Genomic DNA, 27,145 nt, shown 5'->3' with positions numbered 1-27,145 from the left:
TAGAGATCATAATCCTTATATCAGGTAGTCATGTAAACAGCAAATAACATTTGTTGAATTGTTGGCATTTTCCCATTCACATTTGTTGAACCAAAATGCTGTGTTTTGTCCCCACACATTCTAAAATTCACACAAATTGGAGTTTATGTAAAAATTTATTTGACCAAAATGTAGAAAAAGTGATACTATTACATATGATACAGTTGCAAGAATCTAAATGGAAAGTGTGGGTTTTATTCAATTGCACAATTTGCTAGTGTATCTCCTGGGTAGTGTGGCGCTTAATAAATAGGAGTGAGGGGCAGAGGATTCAGATAAGCTATAAGCAGGGTGATTTTTTTAGTCAGAATTGTAAACTTGAGTTGGCCCCCACACTGCTGGGGAATGTGGAATGTTTCAGCTCTGAGATGTTAAAGGAGAAAGCAGAAATATAACAAAATATAACACATTTTGTGCAGCCCTGTGTATAAAATACTCCATATCCAGTTTAATCAGGAGTTTCTTGGTCTTTCATTAACTTGGTCCTGAAGAAGGAATTAAAATTCTAGATAAGTAAATCTCCAATTTGCCATTCTCTCGAGTATAGAGATGAAGTTACGCCAATTTTTTAGTTTTTACTTTGCTGTCTGAGAGGGCCATTCTGCCTAATATTTGTTCACAGAAAAACAGTCTTGCTCAATTACTGATGGTTTTGAAAAAGACTGCTTCTCTGAATAGGACTGAATTCTCCAACATTCATTCCTCCTGAGTGGATGGCCTCATATCAGAGCAGATAAGCATGGGTCATTATTGGGATAAGACATCAGCTCCTCAAAAAACTTTAGATTGAAAGAAACATAGAGAAGAGCATATCAAGGATCTACCCAAAACACATTTGGGTAATTATTATGACTCTTTTCTAAGCATTCTCATGCTGACTGCTCAGAGGATGTCTGTTCTGTTCTGCACGGTGGACTGCGGAAAAGAGCCGGGATGATCAGGTTAACTTGTCCATGGTTTATGACTTCCCACAGTAACCCCAACCCTGCCTTTTTGGGTCTGGATGGAAAATCCCCACCCATTTTAATGTGATGATCCCTGGCCTCCTACCACGTGACCAACGGTGGACATTCTCCAACATTTTAAACTGACCTATGACTAGACATCAGAATCTGTGTTTTGAAAGTGTGGGGTTGTCTATTCTCCCAGGAACCAAATGCCCTCAGTCTTAAAAGAGAGTATGTATGCTCAATATGAAATACCCTGCCTACCTTAGGAATAGATGCAATTTAAGGATAAAAATAGAGCTGAAAAAACTGGTGTCATTTTGAAAAACAGGAAGGAACAGATTAACTGGTGCTCAAAGCTTCTCTGATACAAAATATTTGGTCATGTATTCATAATTTGCTTGACATTTCCAGCAAAGCGAAGAGGCAATAACAAAAGAAACTTCTTACAAGAGAAGAGAAAGACACGGCGCTCTGGAGTTTCTGTTGGAACTAGACTCTTCTGTTTTGGTTATATACAGTTTAGTTCGTTTAGTGTCTGATCCAGTGTCTGATGTAAGCCCACGTTCTCTTCTTTGGCCTGGGCAAGTTTTTCTGGTGAAAATTAAGAATGAGGGAAAAAAATTAATAAGCATCTTTATTAAAAGGGGGGGGAGTTTCTAAACTCCATATTGTCAGAGTGAAAGAGCAGAGAAAGTACTTTGCATTTTAATCATAGCAGAACACCATGGACTTCTGGATACTAAATACCAAATCTGGGAATTAGATAGGGTTGGAAAATGAAATACAGGGTACTTGGTTAAATCTGAATTTCATATAAATAAAATTTTTAATGGAAGTGTATTGCAAATGTTGCTTGAAATACACTTATGCTCAAAATTTATTCATTGCGTATCTGAAATGAAAATTTAACTGGGTGCCCTGTATTTTAATATGCTAAATCTGGCAATCCTAGAGTCAGAACACCTGGATTTAAGCCCCATGAAGTAAATGCCATTTAACCTAAGTCATTTAAACTTTCTAGGTCTGTTTCCCCATCTGTCAAATGAGGGTAATACCATTGTGTGGCAGAGGGTTATTATGAGAAACAAATGAGAAATGCTTCAGAACTTATAAAATGCTACACAAACATAAGCTTTTAGTCTGAGATACAGATGAGTTAATACATTTTCTCTCTAGTGCTGGTTAGTCCTTGAACTTATGGAAGGGAAATATAATCCTGTAACCCATCTTTCCTTTGGAGCTTCTGAGAATAGCTGTTTAAATTCCAGGAATAATTGTGTTACTGTTTCTACATGTCCATCTATGTGTCTACAGCAGTCAAACTCCAGGTAAATGCAAAATGACTGAAATTTAAGCCAGACTGCTGCTGCTACTAAGTCGCTTCAGTTGTGTCCAACTCTGTGGTACATTATTAAATGGTTGAGCTGATGAAACAAACGAAAAAACAAACAAACCACCCCTCCGCAAACTAAACAAATCAACAAAACTCTAAGATGCCACCTAGAGCTATGCATGATAGAGCACGAGAGAAAACTGGTTTGCAACGAGGAATGGCTGATAAGGGACTAGGCCAAGACTCATTAAAATACCAGAGGAAAGCAAAATACCTCATAAAATGTGATATGATCAGCTTGGAAACATTCAGAAAGAAAACAACTGCAAAAGATGGCCACCTTTCAACTACACCTACTGAACTTTCATTCGATGTGATCCTTTAAGAAAAAACTAGTGCCTTACGGTCTGGGAGGATTCTGTCAGAGGATAGAGACCTGGGCCCATCGAGTCTGGATTAACACGGTATCTGAGTGCCTACTGCATGCAAACCCATTTCTTCTCAGTTATCTCATTTAATCTGCAAGAACTCAGCTATCACTTTTATTTTTGTAGAAAAGGGCTAGACAGCTCAAATGGCAGAGCTGGGGTGCAAAGCAAGGTATCCCAACTCCAAATCCCAACCTCACTTCACCTTGCCACTTGGATTTCCTGGCCTCTACTTTGTTTTTAGGTCTGAGAGAAAGAGTCCCTTAAAGTATTAATTGCCCTTGACAAGTGTGACAGCAAACCCCGCCCTCCACCCACCCCACCACACTGTCAACAGGTAGTAGGAGATCGACCATAGCCCTAATCTCTGAAGTTCCACCTAGGTGCTTAATTAGGTAGAATGACTGGATAGGCAGGGCTGCAGTTATTTCAAAGGGTGGAGGCTACATATGTCTGGAAAAATCCCAGGAACAAATACGTGAAATGAGCAAACAAAATACACCCACCCCTACACCATTTAATCTTTCCAGGGTCACACTCATGGCAATAATGTGAGGGGAGTGGTTTATGCAGAAGTTCAGGGGGGAAGGCAGGAACAGAGGAAAGTTGGGGGTGGAAGGGTGTGGGTAGTTTAGTAAAGTTGTATTTTGCAGGAATGGACATAAAGAATTGTGACAAAGGTTCCCACCTGAATAAAAAAATTACTGGATGAGGAATAAGTTATGGTGACCAAAAATAAATGATCTACTCAGAGGTTTTCATGCCACTTTCAGGTTCAAGGGGCAATCTAGAAGATGGCTTGGACTTCAAAATGTTAGTGCTTCTGGGACAATTTGAGGCGGTGGTGGTGGTGGGGTACAGGGGAGGACCGGATAGATTATTTGAAATTTGTGGATTCTCTTGGGGAAACTGATGAGCTTTTGGTTGCTAGAGATTTTTAACACCCACATACAAACTTCATGCTGGTGCTGCTGCTGCTGCTAAGTTGCTTCAGTGGTGTCCGACTCTGTGCAACCCCATAGACGGCAGCCCACCAGGCTCCCCCGTCCCTGGGATTCTCCAGGCAAGAACACTGGAGCGGGTTGCCATTTCCTTCTCCAGTGCATGAAAGTGAAAAGTGAAAAGTGAAGTCGCTCAGTCATTTCCGACTCTCAGCGACCCCATGGTCTGCAGCCCACCAGGCTCCTCCGTCCATGGGATTGTCCAGGCAAGAGTACTGGAGTGGGGTGCCATTGCCTTCTCTGCACAAACTTCATGAGCCCTCACTAAACCAAAGTTCCTGGTTCTAGTTAACTATGAGGGGAGTTAACTATGAGGAAAGTTGCTTTGGAACTCAAGAATCACCTCAATTCCTTTGTTCAGCTTTCTAGCAGCTTCCATTCCCTTGCCCTGCTATGGGATGCCCTTTAATTCCTTACAGAGTTGTTTTCTAAGGGTAAGGAATAGAGGTGAGCTTCTCTGGTGAGCTGCCTCCCACAACTGGGAGCTGAAGAGGTGCTTCGTGAACAATGAAGACATCGGGAACCCCAGACACCATTCTTCAAGTATAACACAGAAAAAAACAAGAGAAAAGGACCAAGGAGACCAAAATGCCATTGCCGCTGTTTGAATCTGAAGATTAAGTTCCATCCCAAGGTAGCTTCTTTTTAGAGATAAGCCCGCTGATTTTTGCATGTTCTGCTGACTCTCTTAAGCTGCTCAAGAGGCTGGATGAGTCTCCATTCAAAACAATTTCTATGTAGGGAAAAACTGCTAGTGGCATGCAGATACAGATAGCTACTACATTTGAGAGCTCAGGCCAAGTTGGCTTTTGTTTTTATGTTGTCAGAAAAGAATCATGTGAGCATAATTTTCTTTTTTGAAACCAGCTCTTCACGTGAACCACTCACTTTCGGTTGAAATCACAGTCAAGGGCCTTAGGCTATGGCTCAAAGGCAGCAAGTGGAGAAAATGAAAATGAGAGGGCATGAAGATGAGGACGGCCTGTCTTTATTTCAGTCACACAGTCAAAGGCACAGCAGCAGAAGGCTTGAAAGATCAAACAAGGAGGCAGGAAACTGGAGCTTCTAGAAGCCCACAGGAGTGGAGGCGCCACAGTGAGAAGGCAGACTTCAGTATTGCTAGGACAGAGGGTGGCACCCCAGCCACCTCCGAGAGAGGTCGTGTCGGTGAAAGCATGGGCCAGCTCCTCGCTGGTAGCTTTGTGTTTGAGTGTCTGAGCGTACAGCTCATCTGGAGCGCAGAGGTCCCCAAGGAGAGAGTTCAGAAGAGGTACAGCGGGTAGAAGGCGAGGGTTGGAATGGAGAGCCACACATTGAGAGGAAGAAAACAACTGAGAGAACAAAGCACGAACTAGGACAAGGTTGCGTCTCGTGAAACAAACGAGAAAACATAAGACCTAGGGAGTGATTTCTAAGTGGAGTGAAGCTCTGCAGGGGACCAGCCATAATGAAACTTTAGAAAGAGTGGTGACTAGAAATGGTGAGAGCGTCTCCCCACCAATCTCCCATCCCAGGTTATTTGACTTTGCAGTGATGTCATCCAGTCCAAAGGTCATACTTTGGAATGGGGGCATTTTGCCTTATATGGAAACCTCACTTCTCAAACCAAACACTGGGACACACGATCTGAATAACGAGTTCTGTACCCTTTCTGGGTGGGACAGGCAGTTTGGGAGAACTGAAATTCCAGGATTCTGGAATTTCCGGGTGACTCCGCGAAGAGCACAGGGAAGAATTTTTTTTAAAGACGAAACACTTCAAGAAATTCTGGGATACGTGGGCACCAGACTCACAGACTGGAGTCTTTATTCAGGTCTCTACGGTCTCTAAATTTCCATTTTCTCATATTGTGATAAGCTTTGCACTCTCTGGGAGAGAGTTTCCATAAAACATGCAAGGCATTTAAAAAATGTGAGGCGTCTCAGAAATGAGCAAATTGAAGGAAACTCGAAAGAGCTAAAAAATCAGCCATATTTGGATCTCTGTACTTACATATGGAGTTAATTACGCAGAAATATTTTAGTTCTGGAAAAATGGCAACACTAGCTTGAATCTGATTTTGCACTGTCCCGTCCCAGGGCTCCAGACTTCCAGATGTGACATCACTCTGCTCCCCTGACGTGGATGAAGCCCAAACCAGCCTTTCCAGATTTCCCCTGACTGTGAATGTGTCGTGTAAGGGGGAGGCAGAGCAAACACAATTAGATGGTGATTTCATACCTTCCAGGTCATCAATTGTCTTTTCCAGTTTTGCAACTGTTCTCTCTGCAAATTCGGCACGGGTCTCAGCCTAGGGCAGAAGAAAGGAGTCACCAGGACTGCTTCAAGACCAACCCCAGGAGAATCCTGAGCCAGCTGGGTGGGAATCACACTCACCTCTTTCAGTTTGTCGGACAGAAGTTTAATTTCTTCTTCATATTTGTCCTCCTTTTCAGAATACTGCGGTAGAGATCAAAACACTACTTTTTAAAACGGAGGGAGCAGGAGGAAAGCACAAGAGAATGCACATTCCCTGATGCTTGGAGAAAAGCGCATGCTTAAAGCTATGAACCTGCCTAAGGAGCAAAGTAGAGACAGGCACCTTTCCAGGCAGATGAAATGGGAGGGGATCCCTCTGGGATGCGACTGATCTCAGGACCTGAGCTGACAACTCGAGATACATGTGTGATGAAGACGGAGGCAGATGAGTGCATGGAAACATGCCTCCCAAGGCCCTCCACAGCAGCTGGCCTAGTCTGTGTTTCCAACCCCACTTCCCGCCAGCTTCCCGCCACTTCCTAACCCTCTTCTGAGTACTCTCTGGTCTCCCAGCCCTTGCCTATGTCTGGGCCCCCAGGCATGGAATGTCCCATTCCTCACTGCTGTCTGTCAGAAGCTATGTTTGTCTTTCAAGGCTCAACGCAGGTGAGTATTAGCCAACCTTTATCATCTGCCAGCTGTATGGTTAGCACCAATCCCAGTGTACAGATTAGGAAAGAGTCACGGAAGCTAGCTAATTTGTCAAGGGTCACATGGCTACCACCTGACCAAACCACAGCTCGAACCTGATTCTGGAATATGAGCTCCTGGCCGGCATCATCCTGCTCTATCGTTTTTGTTTCCCCCCTCTAATAATTTTATTTATTTTTGGCTGTGCCGGGTCTTCCTTGCTGTGAGGGCTTTCTCTAGTTGTAGCAAGCGAGGAGGGCTGCTCTCTAGGTACACTGCACAGGCTTCTTACTGCGGTGACTTCTCGTGTTGCAGAGCACAGGCTCTGGGGCGCTCAGGCTTCAGCAGTTGCAGCTCCTGACTCTAGAGCGCAGGCTCAGTAGCTGTGGTGCATAAACGTAGCTGCATGTGCGATCCTCCCAGATCAGGGGTCAAACTCTTGTCTCCCACACTGGCAGGCGGATTCTTTACCACTGAGCCACCAGGGAAGCCTCTATGGTCTTTTCTAAGGTCACCTCCTTGCGACACCTTTCCCAGCTTTCCAGAGTCCTTCTGTGCAAGCCCTACCACACCCTGGTTACTTTGTCAACCCTTCTACTCAACTAGACTACAAGCTCTTCAAGAGCAGAAGATCACCACAGCATCTCTCCCAGTGACCAGTCTCTGGCATACCCACATTTATTCACCAACTATCCCAGCAGGAAATACCCGCCAGGCACCATGCTGGGACTAATGACACAGCTCTAAACGAGACCAACAGAGTCCCGGTCTCTACAATCTAGTGAGGAGGCATGCAATTAATTATAATAAATGTGATCAACCCTCATGATAGGGAAAGAAGTAGGTAGGGCTATGCAGCTGAGAAATATCTAACCTAGATGAGCAATCTGGGAGGGGTGAACAGGGGGTTGCCAAGCAGAGAGAAAAGGGAGCAGCCACTCCAGGCTGACTGGACAGAAGGTTCAAAGAAAGCACTGGAAGTGACCAACATGGAATGTCTGTGAAACTGAAGTTCAGTGCAACTGGAGGGGAGTAGGAGGAGGGAGAGTGAGGAAGAGCTGAGAAAGGGGAACTCAACAGCAGGGGTTGGGAGGGAAGGGAAGGAAGGTCACGGAAGGGTCTGTGCGTTCTCTCTAACATAATGACTAATGCTGTCTCCTGTAATGACTGCTTTGGGTACTGTTTCAGCAGCAACAACAAAAAAGCCCAATTCCACCTGTGATTGCTGCTCAACCTTCTAAAAAGTATTTCTGGAGGAACCTGGGGATTCGGTTGAGAGAGAGGCTCTGTATTTATATGATGAGGCTCAGAATTCCCTAATATGAGCCTGACCAGGTCCCAATCTCAGATTCTAAATGCATCTTCAGGGGACTTCCCTGGTGGTCCAGAGGTTAAGACGCCTCACTTCCACTACAGGGAGTATAGGTTTGATCCCTGGTCGGGAAACCAAGATCCCACATGCTGCCTTGTATGGCCAGAATAAATAAATAGATAAAGAAGTCCACCTTCGTAGGAGGTTGAGATAAAAGCTGGCATTAAGACCCTATGAAAGAGGAAAATCTAGCCATCGGACACCCTTTTCTATAGGAGAAAAAAACCTGGCTGCTGGGTACCATAGCTACTGTTAGCAAATACAGGTCAGATCCTCGATACGCTGGCATGCTCCTGCGTTCCTAGGGGGAAGAAAAAATCCAGCAAATCACCCTCCAGCTCAAGCCAACCACCAACCTTTTCAGATGCAGCCTCTAGTGACTTCAGGTTGTTAGTGACATTCTTGAGTTCTTCTTCAAGGTCACCACATTTTCTGCCCAAAGACAAAAGAGGATTTTTGGTGTCTTATCTTTTTGTACAAACCGCAGTCTCCTAAAAGAAGTTTTCAAAAGGAGGAATCCGCACTGCCAGGGGCCCCCAGAAGGAATGTGGGGAAAAATGTTAATGGCTTTCTCTGAGACACAGTGCTGTGTACTTGTCAAAACCCCATCGTGCCAGGCAAAGGCACGGCAGGCCGAGGAGTATTTGGGAGGTTTGTAAAGCTCTTGGGACTTGGGCTCCTGCCAAGTCTGAGGCAACAGGGACTTGTGAAATCCACGATTGATGAGGCTGACTCCGGAAGGTGTTTAAGAATGAGACGCAGTGCAGGAGGCTGGGAGAAGGCAATCAGAGTTTACACCGGACACGCCAGGAGGCAGGCCTGGAACGGATTTTGGAAACCAGATCTCTCTCAGCACTGCGGGAATGCTCTGGGGAGCTTGATTCCTCACCAGAGTCTGAGGGGAGAGGCTTTTGGGGTTTCGTGGTGGCGGTGGGGGAGGGGAGCTTGTGGGGACTCTGGTCAAGCTTCTCACCTTTCCTCGCCACCAAGAATGTGTCCTAGCCAAACAATGACATCAAGAACAAGGCATTTAGACACAGACACGGCAGCCTGCCCTCAGTGTTACCTTAAGAAGGCACAGCCTCCTAAGGATTCCTCTCTGGGAAAACGGGACTTCTGGGCTTCTCGGCTACTGCCCGACACACAAAGGCATTCCCAATACCTCTGTGGCAAGAGTCAACACATGGGCAGGACTTCCCAGGGCGGTGAGAACAAACAGTTGCCTGTCACTCTTTGTCAGCCAGGGAAGCAAAGAGGAGGGACTGACGGATGAGTCCCAGACACCCATCCACTTGACCAGAGGCCCTGGTCGGTATCAATTCCCAACATAATTTACTCCCTCCCAGCTCCCCTCCCAACCTCCATCCACCATGTCCAGAGCTGAGCTGGGCACCACCCAACCCCACTCTGCCACTCACAGTTCGGACACCTCGGCACGCTCCTCTGCCCTCTCTAGCTCACCCTCCAGGATGACCAACTTACGAGCTACCTGCAGAAACAGGAAGGACCCATTAAGACACCCCCAAGACCCACATCTAATAGGATACCCCAGCCCCACCCGGTGCCAACAGCAAGGCCATGTCCAGCAACCTTGGGGCTTTCTGCTGTTGCTCCAAGTCTAATTTCCAAACCTAAATTCTCTCCTGTGGGCCCCAGGAAGGGGAAGGAAGAGATGGGGCTGTGGGGGCAGGCAGAAGGAGCAACTGAGCTTTCGTGGTCTGAAGACCCACAGCCGGGGACCGCAATTCCCCATTTTAGCCTAACGCCCAGCTGGAAGACAAAAAAAAAAAGGGATCTGATCCCTTCATTTCCCCTTTAAGTCTAAGTCCCCACTTGTCTGAGTGTCACAGAATTTCCCAGGACTTCTGGCATTGTGGAAGACACGGTTTCCTAGCCAAGTGGCTGTGTTCGGAAAAAAACAGATGTGGATGCAGAAGGACAGCTGAGCTGACCAAGAGCTTCCTTTAGGCGGCCCCAGGGTTTTCCCTATCACAGGTCCATTTCTTCCCCACTTCTGCTACTGCCATTCACCAGCCCCACTCCCCGCCACTCACCTCCTCGTATTTGCGGTCAGCCTCCTCAGCGATGTGCTTGGCCTCTTTAAGCTGCATCTCCTGAATCTCCATCTTCTCCTCATCTTTCATGGCGCGGTTTTCTATCACCTTCATCCCTCTGCGAGGAGCAGAACTCATCATTGCCTCCAAACACACATCACCACCTCACTGCACACCTCCAGGTATCTGCTCATCTAAACACTTCACTGACACCTACCAAGAACCACACTCCAAAGAGGAGACCAGAGCTGCTCACACTCACGTGCGTCTTTGCAGGATGCCAGGCACCGTTTTTAAATGTCACAACCTCCATCCCTAGAAACAGTCACAGTACCCCCATTCTACAGAGGAAGAAACTGAGGCATAGAGGAGCTAGGGAACTTGTTCAAGGTTACACAGCCAGTAAGAGGCAGAGCTGGGATTCAAACCCTGGTGATGTGGGTCCAGCGTCCACACTCCTATAGTCTCTCACTAACTAGTAACAAGGGGGACTCGTACGCCAAGTTACCAGGATCTGATGAAAGTCTGGGCTGGCCTGGCTGTGGGAATGATGAATTCTGCTGCATTGGGGTGGGAAGTGGGGTAGGGAGGGTGTGTTTGTATGTCACAAGGGGCTTCCCAGAAGACAGTCCACAAATGAACAAGGAGAGGAAAGGTATTCTTCAGTGAGAGAGAGCTAGACAAGAAAGCCCCAGAGAATGGGTAAAGAACATGTGGTACACACATACAATGGAATATTACTCAGCCTTTAAAAAGAATGAAATAATGCCATTTGCAGCAAGATGGATGGACCTAGTGGTTGGCATATTCAGTGAAGTAAGTCAGACAGACGTGAAAATCGCTCAGTCGTGTCTGACTCTTTGTAACCCCATAGACTATACAGTCCATGGGATTCTCTAGGCCAGAATACTGGAGTGGGTAGCCTTTCCCTTCTCCAGGGGATCTTCCCAACCCAGGGATCAAACCCAGGTATCCCACATTGCAGGTGGATTCTTTACCACCTGAGTTACAAGGGAAGCCCAAGTCAGACAGAAAAGGAGAAATATTGTATGACACTCCTTATATGTGGAATCTAAAAAGAAGTGATACAAATGAACTTATAAAACAGAAAGAAACTCACAGACTTATAAGACAAACTTATGTTGCTGGGGGGGGAAGGGATAGTTTGGGAGTCTGGGATGGACATACACACACCACTAGATTTTAAATGGATAACTAACAAGGACCTTTTGTATAGCACAGAGAACTCTGCTCAATGTTATGTGGTAGCCTGGAAGGGAGCAGGGTTTGGGGGAAAATGGATTCATGTATATGTAGGGCTGAGTCCCTTGGCTCTCCACCTGAAACTACACAACATTGTTAATTGCTATACCCCAATACAAAATAAAAAGTTCAAAAAAAGAGAAAGCCCCAGAGGAATCAAAGAATATGGCAGGGAAGTCAGGGTGGTTGCACCACAGGCTGCTTGAATGACAGGCTAAGGGTTTTGCACCGAGGGAACAGGGACCCACAGGAAGGTTTCAAAAAAAGTGTGAATGGAAAGCAGAATGGTGGCTGGGACTTCAGCGGGAAGAGCAGGTAAGAGGCAGATATCCACAAAGTGATGGGTGAGGAAGGCCTGAGCTGAAGTGGATATGTCCACTGCGGGAGGGACAGTGTCCTGGGAACAGCTGGAAGTGCCCTACAACTTCTGACCATGAGATGGAGCTCACCGTGGCCCGCACTGTGTGGAGTGGACATGGTAAACTCAGATATCTCCAAAGAAGAGGCCAACGAGTATAATGTATCAGTGTGTGTCGGGCCTGCCCACAGCAGAGGACCATCATTATACTTCTAATAAACACTTCCATTCGGACTGTCACTGCCCTTCTCAGCTAACTATCAAAACACTCTCCAGGCCCGTACCGGGCTTTCCAGGTGGCTCAGTGGTAAAGAATCTGCCTCCAATGCAGGAGGCACAAGAGACTTGGGTTCGATCCCTGGCTTGGGAAGATCCCCTAGTGTAGGAAACGGCAACGTACTCCAGTATTCTTGCCTGAAAAATTCTGTGGACAGAGGAGCCTGGTGGGTTACACAGTCCATGGGGTCACAAAGAGTTGGACACAACTGAGCATGCGTGTCTGTACCAGGCCCTGAGATCAGCAAGCTTGGAAAATCCTCTGCAGTCAAGGAGTGATCAAAGGGACTAGCTCAAGGCCCCATTGGAGAAGGCAATGGCACCCCACTCCAGTGTTCTTGCCTGGAGAATCCAGGGACGGGGAGCCTGGTGGGCTGCTGTCTATGGGGTCGCACAGTGTTGGACATGACTGAAGCGACTTTGCAGCAGCAGGAGCAGCAAGGCCCCATAGTAAATGGCAGCGGAAGGACTTAAATCTAGATTCTTCAGCTCCCAAGTATAGAATTCTTTCCACCAAAACAGTAGTCTCTAACAAGGGTGCCATCAAAGGCTACTGGTAACATGACACCAACAAGCGAGGGGCCTTCTGACTTGGGGAGGTGCGAGAGGTGACTGAGACACCTGGCCCGGCCGGTCTGACGGTGAACAAGGGGAACACCTAGCTGAGGCCCCTGGCACAGCCGTGAACAACTTGTGACTGCATCCTTCATACTCCCAGGCGGCTGCCCTGAGCTCCCGCCCTCTCACTCTATGAAGTGGCTGAAGCAGAGCCGCGCTGTGACCTGCGCCCTCCCTAAGGGCCATTCCACTGTACGGCAAAGAAACTTCCCGCTTAGGCAACTCAGAAAGTCAGTCTCCAAGATTCTCCAGTTGGTTTAGCCCCTCTTTAGGTTCTGTAAGGCTGTGACAGAGCCATCAGGAATGGATCCATGGGAGAAGTTTATACCAGAGAACTATGGTGCTCAAGTGCCAAGTTGCTTCAGTCGGGGCCGACTCTTTGCGACCCCATGGACTGTAGCCCGCCAGGCTCCTCCGTCCATGGGATTCTCCAGGCAAGAATCCTGGAGTGGGTTGCCATGCTCTCCTCCAGGGGATCTTCCCGACCCAGGGATCGAATCTGCATCAGTTGCACTGGGAGGCGGGTTCTAGCGCCACCTGGGAAACTTGAAAACCATGGTGGATGAGTCCAGTGAGATTTCTGGTGTGATGCTGTGGCAGATATGTGAGGACCACCGGCCCAGCCTGCACCACCACCACACAAGGAACCCACTGACCATCACTCAGAGATGGCCGCTTCTGTGAGTTACACAATCTGCCCATAGTCCTCCAGAGCCCGCACCAAGGTGTTCTGCTTGAGAGGACACAGCACCCTGCTGGAGGCAGCAGGAGGATGCCCCGGAGGTAAGAAGTGCTATCAGTTGCAAATACATTAATCGGAGTGGTTTGTGCATGTCCCGGACACAGAGTTGTCCAGTGACCCAAGGCCTGAAGCACTGCTAATAATCATTCATGCAGACAGCCCATTCCCAGTTTTCATCCCCCGTCTTCTCATATCACCCTGGAAACCGATGTCTTGAGAATGCTGACAACCAGATGCACAGTGACTTTCAGAGAGAACAGGAGACACAGCGCTCTGCAGACCGACTGCCGACGACAGTCACAGCTACAGGCTTATATCTGCCTCTTTTTTGCCTTCCTCTGTCTGGTGGTAGTTTTCCTTCACAACTGCCACGTCAAATGCCTCCACACATAGCATGATGGTTTACAAGGTTTTGTTGCCCATTTATATGTATGTGTACACACCGTGAACTTCCTGATGTTCAAGCTGGTTTTAGAAAAGGCAGAGGAACCAGAGATCAAATTGCCAACATCCGCTGGATCATGGAAAAAGCAAGAGAGTTACAGAAAAACACCTATTTCTGCTTTATTGACTATGCCAAAGCCTTTGACTGTGTGGATCACAATAAACTATGGAAAATTCTGAAAGAGATGGGAATACCAGACCACCTGAGCTGCCCCTTGAGAAATTTGTATGCAGGTCAGGAAGCAACAGTTAGAACTGGACATGGAACAACAGACTGGTTCCAAATAGGAAAAGGAGTACGTCAAGGCTGTATATTGTCACCCTGTTTATTTAACTTCTATGCAGAGTACATCATGAGAAACACTGGACTGGAAGAAACACAAGCTGGAATCAAGATTGCAGGGAGAAATCTCAATCACCTCAGATATGCAGATGACACCACCCTTATGGCAGAAAGTGAAGAGGAACTAAAAAGCCTCTTTATGAAAGTGAAAGTGGAGAGTGAAAAAGTTGGCTTAAAGCTCAACATTCAGAAAACAAAGATCATGGCATCTGGTCCCACCACTTCATGGGAAATAGATGGGGAAACAGCAGAAACAGTGTCAGACTTTATTTTTCTGGGCTCCAAAATCACTACAGATGGTGACTGCAGCCATGAAATTAAAAGACGCTTTCTCCTTGGAAGGAAAGTTATGACCAACCTAGATAGCATATTCAAAAGCAGAGACATTACTTTGCCAACAAAGGTATGTCTAGTCAAGGCTATGGTTTTTCCTGTGGTCATGTATGGATGTGAGAGTTGGACTGTGAAAAAGGCTGAGTGCCAAAGAATTGATGCTTTTGAACTGTGGTGTTGGAGAAGACTCTTGAGAGTCCCTTGGACTGCAAGGAGATCCAACCAGTCCATTCTGATGGAGATCAGCCCTGGGATTTCTTTGGAAGGACTGATGCTAAAGCTGAAACTCCAGTCCTTTGGCCACCTCATGCGAAGAGTTGACTCATTGGAAAAGACTCTGATGCTGGGAGGGATTGGGGGCAGGAGGAGAAGGGGACGACAGAGGATGAGATGGCTGGATGGCATCACTAACTCAATGGACATGAGTCTGAGTGAACTCCGGGAGTTGCTGATGGACAGGGAGGCCTGGCGTGCTGCGATTCATGGGGTCGCAAGAGTCGGACACGACTGAGCGACTGATCTGATCTGTACACATGTGTGTCCTTGGGATCTCACTGACTCTCACCCCAGCTCCGGGAGGTTGGCAATATGGCAGGACCCCAACTTCCCAGAAGTAAACGCTCTTGCCACCGGGTTCAAAGCGTCCTTACCTCTCACTCTCATCTGCAGCCTTTTCTGCCTCCTCCAGCTTCTGCAGGGCTGTGGCCAGTCGTTCCTGAGCCCTGTCCAACTCCTCCTCAACGAGCTGGATGCGCCGATTGAGAGCTGCCACATCACCTTCGGCCTAGGGAGGTCAGAGGTGGAACCAGGTTAAGAAGGAAAAAGGTCAGCCAGCCTTCCACTCACACAGTGCCCTTTTCTCCAGCTAACACGCTTCCCCCACCAAAGCCCACCCAGGAATCCAGGCGGTAAGGAATTCAGACTGTCTCTTCTGGACAATGTGAATTTTCCATATGATCTTTTCCGCCAAATGTCAGTGAACACTCCCACAACAGGACAGGCTGTCAAGTCATTACGGGCTCCCCTGGTGTGGCACTAGTGGTAAAGGATCCATCTGCCAATGCAGGAGATGCAAGAGACGTGGGTTCAATCCTGGGTCAGGAAGATCCCCTGGAGGAGGAAATGGCCACCCGCTCCAGTATTCTTGCCTGGAGAATCCCCATGGACAGAGGAGCCTGGCAGACTACAGTCCATGGGGTTGCAAAGAGTTGAACACGAGTGAGCACAACACTCAAGTCAATACAGGACAGAGAGAGAAGTAAGCTGTTATCTTCCAAGAGGATGGTGCTGGCCTCTCCATGGGACTTCTAGAGAGCAAGGCCACCAATCAACCGGCTCATTCTGTCATATAAGGTCTGCTCCTGGCCACCTGAATGGTAAGACAAATGCAGGACTCTGGACGCCTCAGTTATATGCTGACCGTACAGTTGGGGCAGTGGGGGATGGGGGTGCTGAGTGGGGGCAGCCCAACTGGAACTCCATCCTTAATCAAGGCAGCCTGAGAGATGTTGGGACAAAATGATACAAGAAAGCAAAGAAAATGTGGTTACAGGCACCGAGAGGTGGCGGAAAGGTTTTACTGGCTTTTCACCTACAAGGAAGGTAATAGATATATTGGCATGCATAAGAGCAACAATTCAAGGATCAAAACGTACTGGTCAGAATCCTTGCTCCGCAAGCGTTCAGCCATGTGGCACGGAGCAGGCAGCCTCCCTGCTTGCTTTGAGCCTATCCCAAGACCTGTTTCCTTCATACCTTTCTGGGGACTGTAATGCAAGGGTGTGGCATTGCAGCTGGCATGTGGGAAGTCCCACAAAGGGCAGCTCTTGCTGCCATGATTTCTCCCCCATTTAATCCTCGTGGATCTCACCCATTTTGCAGTTGGAAAAACTGAGAGATGCAGGAGAAGTGAAACAGTCTTTTTCAGTGTCTCAGAGCTGGCAGGGAACAGTTTCTTGAGCCCTAGACCAGGGTTCTTCCCTTGCCAAATCTACACTCTTGAGTCCTGTGGGGGCTTTGAGGCCTCACACTTAGGAATATTGAGAACTGGTTAAAACGGGGCCCAACCGACAGGAGAAGTATAAAGTCACCCTGGCTTCTTCAGAACAAGACAAAGAATCTCTGAATGGGGGAGGGCTGTAAAAAATTAGTAGAGTAACAGAATGAGGCCAGAGTTGCTGAAAAAACACAGACTCAGGAAACTTTTCTCAGCTCCACTATCCTAATTGCGGAAGGAGAGGAAATTCCCCCAGGTGTTTCTGAACACAGCTTCCTCCGGAACACCAGTTTGGAGAATCCATTTAAACCACTGATGAGCTATTTTAAGAAATGTCACCCACTCCTTCCAAAGAGTGGGTGCTTTTTATTCTTAAAATTAGACGAATCTTCACTCCTTCAGCAACTGGGGCAGGAATGGACTCCTCCCCTCAAGTTTTTTTAGTACACTCACAAAATTGTGTAACCAACACTACCATCTAATTCCAAAAGTTTTGTCACCCCAAAAAGAAACCTCACACCCATCAGTAGTCAAGGCACTGATTTTTCAGATCACGCGGCGGTGCCTGATTCATGAGTAGGTTTTGTTTTTAAAAGAGCCCCTCCTTTTATAGAGGATTCTGAATCCTGACAACCATGCTTTTGGCACATTTTCAACTATCTGGAACGGAAATAGTTCTGAGATACATTCTTCTATGTACAGATATACATATATATGTATTCTTGAAAAACTGCTAGTCACTGCTAGTCATTTTGGGCTCCACCCCTTCCTGCAATCAAAGCTTCTACACGCTACAAAGGATTTTCCTTATAAGGTAAAAGAGGCTTGCTAGATACATGTGGCAAAGCAACAGGAAGATGTCGGTTAATCACACAAAAATCTAAACCAGCTGTCGGGAGGCAGACCCAGAAGTCTGCCACACGCCGGCTCTTGGCTTTCTCTACAAGAGACGGAAAAAGGCCTCCCCTCCCCCCTGGGCTTCATTCCTTCTGCCCAGGAACCTTCTTAAGGCTTTCTCCCCTTTTCCTGAGCAAGAGCAGCACGCTTTGAAAAGTGAACTTTTTAAGTTTTAAGAAGTTCGAAACTTTTCCAAAAACATCTTTCCTCCCAACTGGATGGTCCCACTCCTGAGTCTTGGCTCCAAGCTAAGGGCCATTTTTAAGCAGGAGTAATTGTCCTCCAGCGAGATGGCTTGGGATGAGATCAGAGGGAGGGTTATGCCGGTTACGTGTGTGAAAGAGGCCAAACCAGCTACTGTTGGGAGGCTTACACCAGGTTTCTGAGGGCTCTTCACGCCAAGGCGGCCCTTGCAGGATTAAAGGCTTTGACTCCAGCCAGCACGGAAACAAGTCTTTGGGGGAGTGGGGGGCGGTTCTTACCCAGATCTGTCCATCCCCACAGCAGTGCCCTCTGCTTGCGCATCTTTTCCACTTCTGGGGTCCCCACCCTGAGTCTCAACACTCCAGCTTTCTGAGACCCTGGGCCCCCACATTCTTCCCCCAACTTTCTGAGTCTTTGCAGTCTTTTGTCCCAGCAAACTCTTACTTATTCTAAGACTGCTCAGCCTCCATACTGAAGCCTATCCCACTGGCTGGTTCTTCCTATCATGCTCCCAGTTAACAAAACACAAACCCCCGCGACCCGCCATGGTAATCAGCCTTATCTGTCTGACTCCCCTTGCCCCCACTAGGCTGTGAGCCCCTCTACGGGGAGAATGCGGGGAGAAAAGCGCAGGAATAGAGCATCTAGTAGGTGCCAGGCAGAGAGGTTTTCCTCCACAGTCCCTTCCAGCAATCCTACCGGGGGGAGGGCATTTTTGTCACCCCGACTTGGGAAACACGCTCCTCCTAGGAGTCAAGTACTAAGTGGGATGGGATGGGATTGGAATACACATCTCTTTCCAGTCCCAGAGGTGGCCACGACCAGTCCCGTCCCAAGGGGTCATCAAGGGACAGAGAAAGGGCGGTGACCCCCCCGCCCCATTCAGCCCCAGGCTTGGCATTTTGCAGCGGCCGCACACAAAACGACCGTGGGTCTAGGGGCCCGAGCTAACATTCCAAGGGGCTTCGCGAGGCAGGCAGGGTCCCGCGGCCCTCGTTCCCGCAGGGGACCAGCTGGGGAGGGAAAGGCCGGCGGCTCTGGAACTGAACTTCCGCCCCCCGCCTGGAGCAGACACGTCGCAGCCGCGCCCCTGGGAACAGCTGAGAAAGTTCGGCAGGAACCGGGAAGCCCTGGAGGTGGCGAGAAAGTGCGGCGCCCGCACCCCCACCCCCTCTTCCAGTATCGGCCGGTCCAACCCCAGACAATGGAAGCTCAACGTTTTCACTCTCACTTCCCGCTCCTAGGTGGAGCCGCAGCTCCCCGCCCTCTCCCGCCCAGACCCGGGCGCCGGCGGCGGCGAGTCGGAAGGCAGCAGGGTGCCCCCTACCTCCACTCCCCACTCCTGGATCGCGCACCCTCGCCTTACCCCCCCACCCCTCCCTATCTCTTCCATTTCCCGCTCCACCAGCCCCGCCCGACCCGGATGCGGCGCCCCCTCCCCCCGTCCCAGGCCAGGGAAGGAGAATGGCGGTGGAGGATGGGGTCTCTGCAGCCGGTCCGCGATCCGGAGCGCTGGGGCCCGAGGGTTTGAACGTGGGATCAGGAGAGGGCGACAGCGGATGGCGGGCGGGGAGCGCGAGAAGCGGGTGGCATCGGGAAAAGGGAAGAAAGGAGGGTGACGGCGGGGCCGGGGGTGCGGGAGCCCGGGCGCGCGGGGCCCGGGCGCGGGCTCTCACTTTCTCGCGCCTCTCGCGCTCGCCGTCCAGCTCGCGCTGCAGGCCCTGCGCGCGGTCCTCCGCCTCATCTGCTTGCTGCTGCAGGGCCTGGATCTTGCGTTTCACCGCCTCCAGGGAGTTGAGGCCAGCCATGGCGCGGAGGCGCACGCAGCGGGCGGCGGGCAGCGGCGGGCGCTCGGTTCGACTCGGCTCCGGCAAGAGCTGCAGCAGCCGCGCCCCGGCCCCCGAGCCTTTGCCTGCACCGGGGCCGCCCCCGCCTCTCCCCGCCCCCGGCCCGGCCGCCGTCGGGGCGATGAGGTCACCCGGCCGGGCAGCCGACGTCAGCACCGCTGGGGGAGGGCCTGACGTCGGCACCGCTGGCCGCAGCTGCTGGAAAGTGCCCCTTTTCGGGACTTATTTGGAGAAAGCGCCGGGAGGCACCGCCTTCTACTCTTCCTCCTCCTCTTCCTCGAGCGCTTCCCGCCCGCCCGGCCCCCGGGCTCCTGCCTGGCCCGGCCCGGCCCGGCCCGGCCGCGGGCGCCCCAGTTACTGGGCACGTACGTCGGAGGCTTTCTTCTCTGTCAGCTCCAGCTTCTCCTGCGCGTCTTTCAGGTTCTCGGAATATTTGTCCAGCTCATCCTCCGTCTCCTTAAGCTTCCTCTGGAGGTGGGTTACTTCCTCCTCCACCTGGGGACAGATAGGGGGACGCATCAGCCTGGGGGACCCCGTCCTCGCGGTGCAGACGCGCCCCCCACACTCCCAAGAATCCAAGTTTCCTGATCTGTGAAACAGGGAGAAAACTGTTCTGCCCCACTCACTAAATGCAACACTCATACCTATTAACATGGCTTTCACATCCTTCCCTTGTCCTGGGACCAGCTGTGTTTTTTTTGGGGGGTCCCCCAGTACTCTTGCAGAATCTATCACAACTTTTGAGAAACAAGTCCCACCACGTTTTCTAGAAACTCGGGTTCAATTTTGCAGCCTCCCCGGTGGAGTCTCATACTCTGGCCTGGACCATCCCCCTACCCTCAACCTTCCCAACATTGGCAGCCAGACCCTACCTCTGGTGAGAACCTGCCATGGCTCCCTATTGCCCAAAAGAGTGAAAAAATGAAAGTGTTAGCCACTCAGTCGTGTTTCACTCTTTCTGACCCCATGAACTGTATAGCCCACCAGGCTCCTCTGTCCATGGAATTCTCCAGGCAAGAATACTGGAATGGGTTGCCATTCCCTTGTCTAGGGGATCTTCCTGATCCAAGGAGCCAACCTGGAACCTGCCATGGTTCCCTATTGCCCAAGAGAGTGGTTCTCACAAAATACCCTGAAGGTTTGAAAGGCTCAACCCCTGCCCCCGTCCCCGACTCCTGGGACTTTGTGAAGCTTACTGGAAGAGAGCTACTCCTTAGAGATCCCTTTCTTGGAAGTGATCTTGGTAAGGGCTTTTCAGTTCTTACAGTCTGGCTTGTGTTTAATAAAAATGTCCCCAATACTCCCCAAATTTTCAGTCCTTTTCATTTATCCAGAGAGTCTTGCCCCCTCCTGGCACCCCCAGTTTAAGAAGTCCGATGGAATACGAAGACCCCTTAACCTTTCCATCACCCCCCACTACACCAGTCAAGGGCCAACTCAGAAAGCTTCTCTGTCACCCTCCTTCCCTCTGCGCCTCCCCCTCCTGCCCCTAACTTTGGGCTGGGGTGCTCAGTCCCGCTCAAGTTTTGATCTGACTTTATGTCTCAGGTGGTTTGACCCCTGGTCCTATTCATGCTGCCAAGGTGAGCACACAGCCCTCATGGGCCCTGCATCCTCCTCCTGCTTCCTCCTGATGGCAGGAAGCCCAGAGAGGTGGAGTGACTATCGCTGGGTCATACAGCACTGGATTTGAACCCACATCTGAACAAGCCCTCCTAACCGACCTACTTTTCTGCAGCCCCCCGTGGCTTGCTCCTGTTCAGTCCTGAGACAACGTGCAAAATGTGCCAGGAGCTGTGTGTGTTGTGTATGTGTTTCACGTATGCGTGTGTGCACACATGCAGATTCTTAAAAGGGCTGCTATTCCAGCCTCCCATTCTCAGGACTTCTGAGTGTCTTACTGATGAGCTGAGGAATGGAAAAGGGGTGAGGGATCCGAGGAGGAGGAGGGTGGCTGCAGCTTCTGCCTACAACAGGGTTCACCGGCCCTGACCTTGACATCTAGGCAAGGAGCCCGGAAGGCTCCAAATCCCCATTGTCTGACCCTGTCCCCCTTTCTGGCCTCTGTCGTCATCTGCAAAATGGAAGCCTTGACCTGGTGGTCTCCCAGCACCCTGGCAGCTGCTTTTGAACTTCTGCTTTCATGGAGAAAATGAGCCAGTTTCCTTAAAGAAACAGGTCAGCCTGACCCAACACCCACCTGACTTCCTTCCAGCCCTGTACAGTACAACATTCCCTAGGTGCTAGGATGCATTCCCTAGGTGCTAGGAGAAGGAAATGGCAACCCACTCCAGTATTCTTGCCTGGAGAATCCCAGGGACAGCAGAGTCTGGTGGGCTGCCATCTACGGGGTCGCACAGGGTCGGACACGACTGAAGTGACTTAGCAGCAGGACTTCCCCTGACAGTCCAGCGGTTCAGACTCTGTGTTTCCACTACAGGGTACGGGTTCGATCCCTGGTCAGGAAACTAGGGTCCTGCCTGTGGTGGCCAAAAAAAATTTTTTTCTATAGCAGCATTTCCTTGGTGCTGTGTGCCCAGGCACAATGCTGTTTTAACATGAAAGACTGAGGGCAAATTCTGCAGCATCGGCTCAGTTGGCGGGTGTCAAGATTGTTTTTGATGACTTTTTCTGGACAATAAAGGGTGGGGACTGTGGTAAGGTGGGCAGGGGGCTATGAAGCACTTAGAATGTGCCAGTGTCACAAAAGGGGAAAGGGAAAGTGAAAGTGAAGTCGCTCAGTCGTGTCTGACTCTTTGCGACCCCGTGGACTGTGGCCCACCAGGCTCCTGCGTCCGTGGGATTCTCCAGGCAGGAGTACTGGAGTGGGTTGCCATTTCCTTCTCCAGGAGATCTTCCCAACCCAGGGATCGAACCCAGGTCTCCTGCATTGCAGGCAGACACTTTACCATCTGAGCCACCAGGGAAGCTCAAAAGAGTAAACAGTCCCTAAATGAAAATGGGACCTGCCTGAGGCCCTTCAGAGAGGGCATTTGAACCCTTGTCAGACTGACTTCAAAGCTGGTTTGCTTGACCGCAAGGCTAGGCTGTGTGCATGGCCCAGCAAGCCCTCCTCCTATTGACCTCCCCACCCAGGTCCCTCCCCTGGGTGGTCTGCACTGTTGTACTGGGCCCCTAGTCCCTGTCACACCCTCTGGCCCCACCCTGACCCCTGGGGCAAGGGTATGCTTCTGTGTTTGGCTCTGTGTCCCTTAGGGATTTCCCCGAAGGCTTAGCTGGTAAAGAATCCACCGGCAGTCCAGGAGACCCAGGAGATGTGGGTTCAATCCCTGGGTTGGGAAAATCCCCTGGAGATAAAGAATCCACCTGCAGTCCAGGAGACCCAGGAGATGTGGGTTCAATCCCTGGGTTGGGAAAATCCCCTGGAGGAGGAAATTCTCCAGTATTCTTGCCTGGAGAATCCCCTGGATAGAGAAACCTGGAGAAGGAAATGGCAACCCACTGCAGTGTTCTTGTCTGGAGAATCCCAGGGACGGGGGAGCATGGTGAGCTGCCGTCTATGGGGTCGCAGAGAGTCGGACACGACTGAAGTGACTTAGCAGCAGCAGCTGAGAAACCCGGCGGCTACGTTCAAACGGTTCAAAAAGTTCAAACGGTTGCAAAGAGTCGGATTCTACAGAGTGACTAAGCACAGCACACCCCCTGGGGCTGGAGCGCTTAGTGAAACAGGCTTACGTCACTCTAGGCTCCAGTATCGCCCAGCACAGAACTGGGCTCGATGTTCACCATGGAATCCCGGGGGAAGTTTGCAGAATGGAACCAGGTCTGAAAAAATAAGTAAAGCTGACACGGGTCGGGTTCCTGTCCCTCTGAATTGCACACACACAAAGCACTTAGGATGTGTGGTGTCTTGCTGGGGAGGCTGAGGCTCGCACTGGCTCTCCAAGGTCTCCCTCAAGTCACTTCCTTCTTGGAGCCTCAGTTTCTCTGCCTGTAAAATGGCCAGGAAGGTCGTGGACAGCAGACCTTAGTCCTTGCAAATGGGGCCTTTGGGCTGGGCAGAGGCAGGATGTGAGGTCAAAGGCCAGTTTGGGGCGGATGTCACTGCCCTGTGAGGGGCGTGGGCAGGAAGCAGGCCAGGGAGGCCCAGCCCATTCCCATACTGTGCAGAGAGGGCTTGGAATGGGGGCTTTGCTGCAGGATCCCTGAATGTCAGGCTGGCCCAAGACCCATGCTCTCTGGTCTCCTGAAGCATAAGGCACTCTGAATAAGCTTAGCCTTTCATGATCTCCTGCCTTTGTTCCGAGGCAGAATGGGCTATCTGCTCTATAGGGCTCAGGCTTCTGCTTTGCACCTCTGGAATCCTACATACCCTCTATCAGAAGGCATCATTTGCCCCCATTTCTCAGATGAGAACACTGAAGGAGCTCAGTGAGAGAGCAGCAGCAATGTTCCCTAGTTACAGAGTTAGATGATTTGGCCTGGATGTAAGCACAAGTCCGTGGGGTAGCAAAGAGTTGGACATGACTGAGCACACATGCATGCACCACCCTCGTAGGCAGCTTTGGGCAAAAAAAAAAAAAAAAAAAGAACAGAATGAAAATCCAGTTGGAGATCAGAGACCCTATCCCTGCCCCCTTGGCCATGCAGCTGGTGGGATTCTTTGAGGAGCCTTCCCTTTTGGGGCTTGTGTCTGCCCTGGGGCTCCCCTCGTAGTTCAGTGGTAAAAAAATTCTCCTGCGATTCAGGTGATTCAGGTTTGATCCCTGGGTTGGGAAGATCCCCTGGAGAAGGAAATGACAACCCACTCCAGTATTCTTGCCTGGGAAATCCCATGGACAGAGGAGCCTGGCGGTCTATAGTCCATGGAGTCACAAAAGAGTCATACATGACTAAGCAATTGAACAACTGCTTTGGTAGACTACGCTATATCAGTCACTCACACCTTAGTGCGAATTAGAGCCATTAAATTGCTTTTATCTGAATCCCTGGCTAAAGCCCTCATGCTGACTGCTTAGTCGCTCAGTAGTGTCCAACTCTTTGCAACCCCTTGGAATGTAGACCACCAGGCTCCTCTGTCCATGGGGATTCTCCAAGCAAGAATACTGGAATGGGTTGCCATGCCCTGCCTCAAAGCCCTCAGGGTAAGTGCTAAATGATGGATGGAGGCCGCAGCTCAGGGCCAGCACAGGATGGGCGTTTGTGTTTGCCAGGGAGGGAGGAGGGTTTGTGGCAGGGAGCACTGGGGGTGGGGCTGTCCTGTGCGGATATGTTACAGCGCATTTACGGTAGCTCTGGGATACTGGGGGATGGGGAGGCCCAAAGGGGAAGTAGGGTGGGGTAGGAAAGAATCCTGAGTTTATGGAGCGCTTACACTGTGCCGGATACCATGCCAAGGGCTCCACCTGCCTAGTCACCTCTAGTCCTCCCACGGTGGTAAGGGAAGCAACACTGTCACTTCCTCATTTCACACATGTAGCCACAGAGGCACAGAGATGTGAAGCTGGCTTCCCTGGTGACCCAGTGGTAAAGAATCTGCCTGCGATGCAGGAGACCTGGGTTCAAGCCCTGGGTTGGGAAGACCCTGTGGAGGAGGGCATGGCAACCCACTCCAGTGTTCTTGCCTGGAGAATCCCATGGACAGAGGAGCCCGTCGGGCTACAGTCCACAGGGTCACAAAGAGTCAGACACGACTGAGGTGACTTAGCAAGCAGCAAGCATGCCCAATGCCTGAACGGTGAACCCGGCCAATCTGAGCTCAGAGCCTGCACTTTTACCTGTTGAGCTGGCCTGGCGCCCAGGATGGGCAGGGCTGGGCACTTGGTGTCACCATCCTGGGCGTCTCCTGGGGCTTACCAGAGACCCTGAAGCTCCCCAGGGCTTGGCAGTTGACCCCAGGTGGGGCAGGCTACTGTGGGAGGGATCAAGACCCCCTTCCCTCCTCTTATTGGCTGCTCTGACCACCCAGACCCAGACAACTGACTCATGTTCTCTGCCCCAAGTCAAGGTCTTGGGACTATCCAGCCTAGCCCCCTTCCATTGGCTCTCTGATGGATCCCTGTTGTCCGGGCCCCCTGGGAATCTTATCCCCAAAGCTCTGAATCCAGGGCCTCTGCCTGCCAGAGGCACCCCCACCTTCCCCTGCCAGGCTCGCAGCAAGGGCACCCTCAGAGACACATTGAGATTCTCAGGTTCACCCTCAAATCTCTACCCACCCCAGTCCCCAAACGCTCATCAGCTGCCATTGCAGCCGGTCACAGCAGCCCCACCACACACCCCATACTCTCGGCCACACTTCCCGATCTGTCACCCACACTCACACACAGATACCCCAACAGAAACACAATCATGCAATAGGTGCACACCTACCCTGACAAACACACATGCACCCATGCCAGCCCAAATGCAGTCACCTCAACACACACACACTCACCCTGACACACACAATTTCAATATCATGTCAACATGTGTACAAGAACACACAGCTAGTCTCTTCCCCTAAAACCCAGGGCAATACCACCATCAATACACACTCAGACTCACAAACACATCCATACTGTCAACAGCTACACACTCAGGCCTTCCTCGGCACACATATTCTCAGTCACCTTCAGGTCTCCACAGAGCCAGAACACACACAACACACGTTGACACACAGATGCTCAGACACACACAAATACCTTCCACATACACACAGCAGCCCTAAACCACCCCTTCTAACACACCCCGCATGGTGAGCCCCTCACCCCAACACACCTCCTCAGACTCTCGTCTTTGCACACACACACACAAGCAGTCCACACAAATGCCCCTCCCTTTCTTACGCACTTTCCCACTCTCTCTCTCTCACTCACTTTGCTTCCACTGGCCTTGCTGGAAGTGGGTCCAGTCGGCCCCCTCTCTCCCAGCCCAGGGACCCCTCCAGGGAAGACAATAGTCCCCTTACTCTCTCTCAGCCAGAGCATCACCCCCTGTCTCAGCCCTGGTCTCCCAAGTCCTAAGGTTTCCTGAGATTCCCACCCTCCGCCCCAGAACTTCACCAGCTCAGAGAGGGTACTGGGCAGCCTGGCGCGGCCCAGCGGAGCTACATCACCTGCTTGCACTTCTCCTCGGCAGCTTTCTTATCCGACTCCGCCTGCTCGGCCCGGTCGATGGCATTCTCCTTGTCCAGCTTCAGCATCTGCATCTTCTTCTTGATGGCCTCCATGGCTGGGTGGTGGGGGGCAGTGGGCGCAGAGGGGGCTGCGGCGGCTGTGGGGTCAAGTGAGCAGCCAGGGCGGCGGAGAGGCCCTTATAGGCTCCCGGGGTGCACCGCCCTGCTGCGGGGTGAGTCTTGGAGGAGGCCCAAATGCAGGCCGCCTGGGCCAGCCGCCACTTGCTTGCTTGCTCAGGAGGACTTGGCCGGCTCATCGGCCTCCCTGCAGCCCTCGCCTTATTTGGGCCTAGGATTTTCTCAAAGGAAAAAAAAAAAAAAGCCAGACCCATTTCCATTTTTAACCTGGTGATACAGGTCCCGCATGGGCAAGTGGGCACAGCGCTGGCCCAGGAGGATGAGGTTGGCCTGCGTACCGGCCTCAGTTTCCCCATCTGTGGTTGGGTGGGCTGAAGAGGGCTGGTGGGTGGGTGAGAGGAGGAGTGAGGTGGGCAGAGGTGGCTCCTGTTCTTCCTTCTCCCCCCTCCTTCTGGGTCCCTCCAGGTACTGGGGATCAGGGCTGCACCCCTGGGGGCTTCCCTGGATAACTCCCACCTCTGTGACCA

General features: G+C 50.7%; 1 protein-coding gene across 4 annotated transcripts; it reads right to left on the bottom strand.

Annotated features, from left to right (window-relative positions):
• Positions 1 to 136: 136 nt before the first annotated feature.
• TPM4 (tropomyosin 4) lies at positions 137 to 26,670 on the bottom strand. 4 transcript variants are annotated; one of them, XM_006057837.4, is made up of 9 exons: positions 26,481 to 26,649; positions 19,796 to 19,921; positions 15,133 to 15,266; positions 10,106 to 10,223; positions 9,470 to 9,540; positions 8,408 to 8,483; positions 6,128 to 6,190; positions 5,972 to 6,041; positions 137 to 1,580 (listed from the first exon to the last, which is right to left on the bottom strand). In XM_006057837.4, the coding sequence occupies exons 1-9, from the start codon at positions 26,592 to 26,594 to the stop codon at positions 1,498 to 1,500; spliced, it is 855 nt and encodes a 284-aa protein (XP_006057899.1). In that variant the 5' UTR covers positions 26,595 to 26,649; the 3' UTR covers positions 137 to 1,497. The 4 variants fall into 4 exon arrangements, with proteins under 4 accessions (XP_006057899.1, XP_025149530.1, XP_006057900.2 ...); XM_006057838.4 differs by lacking the exon at positions 137 to 1,580 and adding an exon at positions 3,965 to 4,982 and having other exon boundaries at positions 26,481 to 26,670; XM_025293745.3 differs by lacking the exons at positions 19,796 to 19,921; positions 26,481 to 26,649 and adding an exon at positions 19,256 to 19,515.
• Between the last annotated feature and the right edge of the window lie 475 nt (positions 26,671 to 27,145).

The sequence above is a fragment of the Bubalus bubalis genome, chromosome 9, assembly GCF_019923935.1.
Source record: "Bubalus bubalis isolate 160015118507 breed Murrah chromosome 9, NDDB_SH_1, whole genome shotgun sequence".
Taxonomy (NCBI): domain Eukaryota; kingdom Metazoa; phylum Chordata; class Mammalia; order Artiodactyla; family Bovidae; genus Bubalus; species Bubalus bubalis.
Note: the sequence above shows the minus strand (reverse complement) of the source record. Positions and strands in the feature narration are given on the sequence as shown.

What these genes read in the sequence shown, in the direction of transcription:
- TPM4 (XM_006057838.4), bottom strand. Translation starts at nt 26,594, where the DNA reads ATGGAGGCCATCAAGAAGAAGATGCAGATGCTGAAGCTGGACAAGGAG. An exon ending in CGTGCCGAGGTGTCCGAACT is followed by an intron (nt 8,484 to 9,469) that starts GTGAGTGGCAGA and finishes GTCTTTGGGCAG; the next exon opens with AAAATGTGGTGACCTTGAAG. An exon ending in TGTCCGACAAACTGAAAGAG is followed by an intron (nt 6,042 to 6,127) that starts GTGAGTGTGATT and finishes CTTCTGCCCTAG; the next exon opens with GCTGAGACCCGTGCCGAATT.